Here is a 9,500-nt window from a genome sequence, read left to right on the forward strand (position 1 = left end):
AATATTATACAAAATCGTTAATTTACATAATAATAATTTGTAAAAATTAATTAAAAATTGATTTTTTTAATATTATTTGATAAATTTTAAGATCAATAACAAAAATATTAAAAACATTGAACTAGAAATTAAAAATTAAAGCTAATTTAATTTTGTTAAAAATTAATTTTAAAAAATTGCAACTTTGAAATCATAAATGAATTTACAACTTTTAATAACTATTTCAAAAATAAAATATTTATGATTAATTTATAACTTTATCATTTAAGTAGGGGTGAGTAAATGGGTCCAGGTTCATGGACTGGCCCGCAGAACCCGCGGTTCGTGCGGGTTACGGATCAATTTTTTTAAACGATCCATGGTTATGTCATATTTTTGGACTCGTCCCGCTTAACTCGCGGACTACGTAGATTTGGTCTGCGGGTTACCTGCAACCCGCATTAGGTTTGATTTGTGTAATTCTGAACTAATTATATTAGATTTGATTTTCTCTTTTTCACTTTAAAATTTTCTTTTAAAATAACAAATAAAGAAATATATTAGATAAGATAAAGATTTAAAGATAAAAATAAAAGATTTAAATTAAAAATATAAAGATAAGAAAGGATAAGTTAAGAAAAATAAAAAATAATAAAAATAAAAAATAAAGATAAAAAAGATAAGTGATAACCTGCTAAAAATCGAAGTTGATAACGTAGCTTCTTGTTGACAACTTACACGTCTTTATATGTACTAAAGATTGGTTACTAGGATTTGATATGCAAGATGTTTAAATTTCATATTTTAGATTTATTACTTGAATTTTTTTTTATTAAGACATCATTTATTTTATTTATGTAATTGACCAATTATTAAGATTTTATTTACATTTTATTAAACTTAATTTGATTGTATTGTATTTTTATTAAAATTGAAATGCTTTTAAAATTAGGCCCGTGAACCGTCCGTTCGACCCGCGGAATCCACGGGCCACGGGACGAACCAATTTATTTGGTTCGTGTAAAAAACGGGATGAACTGATCCGGTCCGCTGCTAATGCAAACTTATGCGGTCGGGCCTTATGCGGGAGATACCGCCCCCACTTAGCCACCCCTACTTAAGGAGTTAGAGTTCCTTTGTTTCATGAAAGTTGATCTCACTAAGCAATGGGTAGTATATCACAGCCCCAGCTGGTGCCATTTCCGTTATTGATGAATGGGAATTACACAGCAAGCACCATTCCTTGGAGGCTCCCTTCCGACGATCCAAGCATTCCCACACCCATCGAGCTATCTTGGCTTAATCTCTTCCTCAACACAATCCCCACCTTCAAGTATGGATGTTTTCCTTTTCCTTTTCTTTTTCCCCCACAAAACAAAAAGATATTTGGGTGTGAATTCAATTTCTATTTTCATAAAAAAACAAACAATTTTTCTCCTTATAGAAAAATTGTATGTAGTATGTTGTTCACAATTCGGTTTTAGTAATCCATATCTTGCATGTGCCTTTTAGTTGTACAAGCCCCAAACATCATTGTTCTCCGACCTTAGTAATTAGGATGTAGTGCTGAGAAGCAATAGAAACATCTACTGAGTACTGGGTTACTGTAACTTTGGTACTGTGTTTTTTAATGGTTGAAAATTGGACATGCAAACTGAAACAGTACTGAAGTTTACAACAAATTGAATGCTTTAATTGATGTATTTTGTTATAAGTCCTGATTTTCTCTATGTACTTTTTGTTAAGACATAACAAAGTCATTCGTGATGCATTGTCTAACAACTTTTAACTTTTCTTGGAATAATTTGTTCTTGATATGCATTCATTCTTCTTACTTAAAAACTGTTAAAAATTCAGTTCATAGATTGGGTTTTAGCATCATCCATACTTCAATTCCTATTACCATTTTGGAAGCAGAGTGTAGTTGCTGCTTCTTATAATTTCATTAGTAAATATGGTAAATGGAAGCAACTGGTTAAAAGCAATATTAATGCAGCCATTCCCTGTTTTAGTGAAGTGTGGTTCTTATATTGTTGGAGGGATTCTATTATATCAATGTTTTTTGTTTACATAGTTTTAGCTTTGATTTGGTACAGGAAGCATGCTGAGAGTGATACTTCTGTTCCTGATGCTGTGAATAAAGCTGAAGAATTTGCTCAAAGGTGGTCTCTTGTTACCTCCTCTTTTCAGTCCACTTTGAGAGCTTGGTTGCATGACAAAGACCTTTTTTTTTTTAAAAAAAAAGAGATAGGAATAACGTTTCTTGTGGATCTTAGGCTTGTATTGTTGTTCACTTCATGTTATATTTATATATAATATTTTAATTCAAATTAATATGGGAGTTGTTACAATCAATATTGCATCATTTGCTGACACATTTCCTGCAAAAAGGTTTGCTAGAATAATTGAAGATTTCAAGAAAGATCCTGCAAGTCAAGGCGTGCCTCTTGATGTCCTTGTATGTTCTTTAGCTATATACAAATATCAAAATAAAATGCAGCAGTTTTGGTACATGTCTAATTTCTCCCTTCTTCATTTTCCTTTATTTCTCTCTTTTTTTGCGGGAGTGGGTGTTCTAGCTTCCATGCAGACTTCGTGAGCAAGTCCTTAAAGAACTGGGATTCAGAGATATCTTTAAGAAAATAAAGGTAACATTAACTGCAATATGGGATTCTGTGTGCAAAAGGCTTATACTATTCAGTTAAAATGTTGGAGAAAAGCATGCATGTATTTTATTATAGGGGTGAAATAATGTAACATCTGACATGAAGAATACAGTGAAATTTAATGGCATTCTTCTCTTAATGTTGTTGGCTAGAGGCCTAATATATATTAACCAAAGTTGAAGAAACTTAACATCATTAGTCTTCAATAGGAGGGGGAGGGGGGATGGTCTTGTGACTATCAATGAACCATGTTGTTTTAATTTGCTCAAGATTTGTAATTCCTCTTTGATTGAATGAAACAGGATGTAGAGAATGCAAATGCCATATCCCTATTTGAGAATGTTGTTCGTCTTAATGATGCCATTGAAGATGAAGGGAAACGACTAGAGAATTTAGTTAGAGGAATTTTTGCAGGGAACATATTTGATCTTGGTGCTTCACAGGTAGGTTGATTTTCTGTATGTAATTTTGGTCACTTCTGTCGTAATGATTCTCAGTATAATAAATCCCACAAACTGTGAATAGGTTCAGTTAAGAAATTAACCAAACTCTATGCAGAATTGATTTAATACTCAAGGAACAGTAGCTGTAAACTTGCATTCAGTAACAGTAACAGAATTTCATAAAAATGACTTATGTTGAATTAAGGTTCCAGAGAAAGAAGAAGAAAGTTCAGAGAAAAGGAGGAAAATATCCAGAGAGGGACAGGGGATATGTTCTGAGCATTTTCTTGCCTAGTTCTTTTCCCCTTCCGCCAGTGTCTTAAATCCTTTGGTTAGAAATCTTCCTTCTGATGCTTTAAGTTGTAACAAGCTGATGAGTCATCAACTCTTATCTCACATGCTGCAACTGATTTATCTCATTCAGCCTCTGACCTGGCACCTGATTCAACTTCATTCATTACATGTCAATAACTAAAACCATATGAGTCTTGGAATAGACTGGACCAGCCTACCTGTTCATGCAAACATTAATTTTAGTTGCTTAATGTTCCTTGTTACTGTATCAACCCTTTATTGCTCCACTTTCCCATTGTCTGGTTTGGTTTAGTCACTATTCAATATTGGAGTGCATGGTGTGGCTAATGATGATTAGAATATGATGATCCTTCGCTACCTTCGATTGACATTTGACAGTACTTGGCTAGTTGTTAGTGGCATTTACTCATTTTCTTATCTATCATCCATGTACAGAACCATAGGCTGACAATTTGAGTAGGAAACCAGATATAGTTCAAAACTAACTTCATACTAAATTTATTTGCCTAATTGAAGAAGACAGTTTTTGTTATTTATTACAATCATGGCAGAGTTTGGACCTTGGAGGATTATATAACTAGCTTTAGTTGATCGTTACCTTTTTCTTCCCTCAATTTCTTGAAGCTTGCAGAGGTTTTCTCTAGGGATGGAATGTCTTTTTCGGTTACTTGTCAAAATCTTGTCCCTCGACCTTGGGTTATAGATGATCTTGAAACTTTCAAAATGAAATGGAGCAAGAAGTCCTGGAAGAAGGCAAGTGTCATTTGGCTAATGAAATATACAATTTTATGATGCATTTATGTCTTCTGCTGTATTTTGTGCAGAGGTGGTGTCCTAATCTCTTTTACGTTGGCAGGTAATCATATTTGTTGATAACTCTGGTGCAGATATCATTTTGGGTATTCTGCCATTTGCAAGGGAGCTACTTCGGCATGGGAGTCAGGTTTGCCAGCATTTTTTTCCCTCTTTCATTTGAGTTTTTTGGTTAGGCTGTTTAAAACCTATACCATAACTAAATATTGTCATTTGTGGTCCATCTTTCTTATGTTTTACTTTTGGTTTTCAAATGGGGGAGGCACAGGGAAGGATAGTGGTAGCCTTTTTATCATTGAGCACAATAGATCAATGTCTTGAAATACTTGGAATTTGTTTTGCATTATAGGAATATAGAGGAACTAATGATTTTGTTAATTTTAAATAATTTATTTTAAGTATTTTAACTAAATCAGCTTGACTCTTATTGGTGGTTGACATGATTCGTTTTTAGGACTGCCTTGTTTTAGGTGTAATGGTATTTATCCATTTTTGAGGTTTTGTACTTCTGTTTGAAATTGAAATTGCTTTTCATGTGCAGCTCTTATGATTGCATGCTTCAACATATTTTATGTGATCTGAATGCAGGTTATATTGGCTGCTAATGACTTACCTTCCCTCAATGATGTGACTTATGCTGAGCTACTTGAAATTATATCAAAGGTATCAAACAATTAGGTCTGGTAGTTTATGGTACAACAAAGTTCTTTCCTAACTCTATCATGTTGATTGCCAGTTAAAGGATGAAGAAGGATGTCTCATGGGTGTCAGTACTTCAAATCTTATAATTGCCAACTCTGGAAATGATTTACCTGTAAGAAAATTAGAAGAAATTTTCTGTTATATTAGGAAAGTTCTGGTTTCTATGTAGTTATTGGCCTATGATGTCAGTTCATTGACTTGCTTCTTTCTTGTTTTGTTCAATGGATTCCAGGTTATTGATCTTACAAGGGTGTCACAGGAACTTGCATACCTTGCCAATGATGCAGATCTTGTCATCTTAGAAGGGATGGTAAGCTCTTCCTTCCACATTATATATGCTTTCTGTTGGGTTAGACTAATTGCATATTCCCACAGTTGTGTTGAACAAGTACTAGTAAGCTCTATTTTTGGGTTCTTAGTTTCTTCAACTCTTGTTCCAATGAGGCCTCTACATACACTTATGCACTGAGCCTTGTCAGATATTGGTGCTTCATAAATATTAAACACTGAATTATTTATTTTGACAGGGTCGTGGAATAGAAACAAATCTCTATGCTCAATTTAAATGTGATTCCCTCAAGATAGCTATGGTAATACATTTTTTCTTCTTTTTTTTTACTTGCTTCTTAACAAATGAAAATTTGAATTCTGATGATTTCTATTCTTATTTCTTTTGTCATTATTTTATAGGTAAAACATCCTGAAGTTGCGGAATTTCTTGGGTCACGTTTGTATGATTGCGTGATCAAATATGATGAACTTTAGAGCTTAAAATTAAGGCTGATTCTTTACTTTGATAAATACCTAACACTACATTTGCAATTAGTCCAGGCTTATTGTTTCAACTGCATATGCTTCCAACTTTCCAAGTAATCAAAATTCAAAAACTTAATTTCTCAATTCTTACAATGACTATTTGCTCCAACGTTTATAAAACTTTAGAGTTCACGAAGTTATAGAGATTGTTGAGTTGAAAAATTATTTCGTTCATTTACTTTCAATTATTGCGAAACATTTTCTATATCATATTGTAAATACTTTGAGTATAGACTATCGTTTATTATGACTGATCATTCATTGAAAATATTATAAGGTTTGTGTTTTTATTAAAACTTAGTTTGTTGTATGAGCTTGAAGAGAATTGAGATTGTGCCTAGAGAGACAAATGAAAGAATTCTTTAGATTATTTATTGGAGAAGCAACTGAGAAAAAATAGTAGAACATTATCTAGTGAGAAATATTGATAGAAAGTTAGCATTAAAAGTAGTATTAGGTTGTGAGAAAAATCAGTATAAAAATATTATGTGCACCCTCTTACCCCATTACTTATTCTATCGCACTAACATAGAAGGTAAGTTAGCATTATGGTTGAAACACTTTTGATTTTAAATTCTAAAGGTTTTATAAAATTGAACATCATCCGTCAGATGACAGTCCTTTCTTACCTTTGTCTATTTGTGTGTTCAAGCATTTCAAAGTTTTAATATTATCTACTTTAGAATTGTTTTAAAAAAATATTTGTAAAACACACACAATTCAGTCCCCTGTATAGCTTTCTTTTGTCTTTACAACAATTATACAAGTTTTTCTCATGCACTCTTTACAAATTACATTTACCTTGAATTTAACATGTTCCGCTAAACTTCATTTTTGAGGAATCAATTTTTCTCTTGTTAGTTTGTGTGTTGTGAAAATGAAGAATGTTAATGTTTGTTCAATTTTCAAGAATATTCTTTTAATCTTTATTAATAGTTATATAAATATTATTTTGTTTTTTATTTTATAATTTTTTATAAAAAATCTTTAATAGTATATTCTTTTTTTGTTACTTATGAGACTTATTTTTCATCATGTTTATGATTCTTCTTGATCATCAATTGAGTTTCATAGTTTTTATGTAAATGAATTAATAAAATTGTTTATGTATTGGTTTAGCAAAAAATAGTTTAAAATTGTGTTTGAAAATTGAAACTATTATTGTTTTAGAAGATCATTTTGACTTATTTTAAAAACATAAATGACAAGTGTATTTGACGCTTATATTAATTATATTTGTTTCCATTAAATGTGAATGAGTACTTCACATGTTAGTTTGAATCAGATTTTGGAAAAATGAAATTTAGTTCACATGTTAATTTTCATTGGTTTGAATTTCTCAAATTAATTTAGTTCAATTCGGATCAATTAGGTCTCCTACTCTGTAAATGTGTAATTTTTTTTTCTAAAAGAAAGAAAATGTATCATTTTGTTCTAAAATTTGCGCATAGTGTTGTCATTAAAATGTGTAAACAATATATTTTGTTGTGATTTACTTGCATCAACTAAATAATAGCAAAAATTAGGTACCATGCATAGAGAAGGTGTTTGTTGATGTTAAATTCAGATCTTGGAGTTGGATCAAGGCAAAATACCCAAGAGCTTCGTTCTCTTTTTATCAATGGCATGTGGAACCTATCCTTTGCTTGAAGGAACTTGGGTAGCTCTGTTAGGATCGAGCTGATGGGTATCCCTAACCCATTTTGAATGTCTTATTTTCTGTGTTTTCTTTTACTATTTTCTTTTGTGTACCTCTGTTAAGATGTTTAGATCACTTATTGTGAGTTCTTTTCAGCTCCTTCTTTAATGAAATTCATCTTTGCCTTCCAAAAAAAAAATAATAGCAAAAATTACAAAAACAAATATATTATTATATTTATACCATACAACTCGATGCATAATAATTGATAAAAAAATTACATTGTTGGTTTTGTTATGGAAAAGATTTCCTTGTATGCAGAGGTGACCTAGTCTAGAGCACTCAAGTGAGGTGTGTTGTTTAACATGCCGTTCTAGGTCAATGTGCTCATTACTTATCAATGCTCGATGAGTTTCCCTCTCCCTCTCTGTTATTGAGTCATTATGGTGTATCAAAATGTTTCATTATATCTTAAAGATTTCAGTACATAATTATTCACATAATATTTTATGGGACGATCACCCTTGGAGATGATTGGATTAAGCCTAATGTATACGGCATTGATCGGCCAAAGACCCTATAAAGAGGGTTATGGATTGAAACACGAACCAATCTAAGAGGATATACAGTCCCCTAGTTTCAAGCACGAGGTACATAGAGATTAACTGTGTCGGGATCTAAATACGATCCGATCCATGGGTATAGGTTTGGTTCGGGTTTATGGGGTTTGTAAATCACAAATCTGATATTTGAATCGATCACCATTGGATTTAATTGATTTGGTTCGGGTTAGATCTGATTAGGTGAAAAATTCCAACTAATTTAACTGGTCTGGGATGGATTCTTGGATTGGTCAGGTTGATCCAAACCGATTAACACTCTAACCCTGATGCTTCTTTTCTTTCCCCAAAGTGGCGGATACAATCCATATATGTGCAAAACAAACTAAGCAAGCTGAAAAAAGAAGACAAACGCTTTACAGTGCGTGTGCTTTAATAAACTGAATGAGACGTATTCCATAAGGAAATGGATTCGTATAAATGGCTATGATTAAAGCAAGATTCGGCTTTTCTATTTTTAGTTGCAATTTTCTTTGCCAGACCCTTAGTAAGAAGACACACAACTAACTCCCGAAAAGATAAGAGCATCGGTGAATTGCAACAAGGATGAAGAGCATAAACTAATTACCCCATAGACATAGCTTGGGTGGTGTTAAAGTCAAACTCCTATAAGAGATCAAATTATCGCATGTCTGTCTCAGGTATCAACACGGCTAAAATTATGAGAAATAATCATTGATCTCTAACTCTCTTCAAAGTGGTATTCTAGAATTCAAATGCTTTGGATAGCTAGCTTCCATTATCTGATTACCTAACCCAAATAAATAACACTTGCTTTGGGAAGCATTATTTAAGTTACCAACTTGGATAACGGTGTTTTTATTTTTTTTAACAAGTGTAATTTTAGGTGTGATTCGTATAACATTTTGTAAGCATTATCTGAAGTTACACGGTGCATGTTTAGATAGTCTTATGCACTTTTAAGCGCTGGCTGATGAAAAAAATGGTACTATATCTGAAACACTTTTTGAAATAGTGGAGTGCTTGACATTATATGTACATTCTTAGGTCAAACATTCATTCTTGTTATTGTTATTTGTGGTAGTGGGTGGGTGAGAGTGGGTGTTAACATTTCCACGTTAAGGTTGTTATTATCTGAGAGTAATTTGGCATACTGTGAGTTGTTTTTGGCGAAAATTTGGACAGAACATTGGTCGAATCCAATTCCAAAGACGCCAAGAAGCCATTTTGGTGGTGAGCTAATGATATGATATATGGACTCAATCTTAGACAGGTCCTTGTGGCACTACAATAATTCCTCGACCAAGTTTTGAGTTTTTGTTTGAATGTTGGTTTCATAACAGATTGGAACCCCACGAGTCCATGGTTGCTCCCTTCTGTGCCTTATTATGCACAATCAATGTTCTACAGTTTCTTTTGTTTTTCTTAATTTTGGCATCCCAAGCCAATATGCATCAGACACTATTTGATTCTAGCTCCTCATGCTTGGATTTGGCGGAATACAGGCTATTGTTGGATGCTTAAGTAGAGCCTATTTGGAAGATAT

At 32.7% G+C, this 9,500-nt stretch overlaps 1 protein-coding gene across 1 annotated transcript; it reads left to right on the top strand.

Annotated features, from left to right (window-relative positions):
• The first annotated feature begins 1,016 nt into the window (after positions 1-1,016).
• On the top strand, positions 1,017-5,818 carry LOC100815745 (damage-control phosphatase At2g17340). Its single transcript, XM_003556351.5, has 12 exons — positions 1,017-1,312; positions 2,076-2,141; positions 2,371-2,437; positions 2,559-2,627; positions 2,948-3,088; positions 4,028-4,156; positions 4,260-4,346; positions 4,805-4,879; positions 4,953-5,030; positions 5,151-5,228; positions 5,446-5,508; positions 5,609-5,818. The coding sequence occupies exons 1-12, from the start codon at positions 1,146-1,148 to the stop codon at positions 5,681-5,683; spliced, it is 1,095 nt and encodes a 364-aa protein (XP_003556399.1). The 5' UTR covers positions 1,017-1,145; the 3' UTR covers positions 5,684-5,818.
• Positions 5,819-9,500: the final 3,682 nt, after the last annotated feature.

The sequence above is a fragment of the Glycine max genome, chromosome 20 (assembly GCF_000004515.6).
Source record: "Glycine max cultivar Williams 82 chromosome 20, Glycine_max_v4.0, whole genome shotgun sequence".
Taxonomy (NCBI): domain Eukaryota; kingdom Viridiplantae; phylum Streptophyta; class Magnoliopsida; order Fabales; family Fabaceae; genus Glycine; species Glycine max.

Coding starts and splice junctions, on each gene's coding strand:
- LOC100815745 (XM_003556351.5), top strand. CDS start 1,146: ATGGGTAGTATATCACAGCCCCAGCTGGTGCCATTTCCGTTATTGATG. Junction 4,880..4,952: donor TACTTGAAATTATATCAAAG/GTATCAAACAAT, acceptor GTTGATTGCCAG/TTAAAGGATGAAGAAGGATG. Junction 5,229..5,445: donor TTGTCATCTTAGAAGGGATG/GTAAGCTCTTCC, acceptor TTATTTTGACAG/GGTCGTGGAATAGAAACAAA.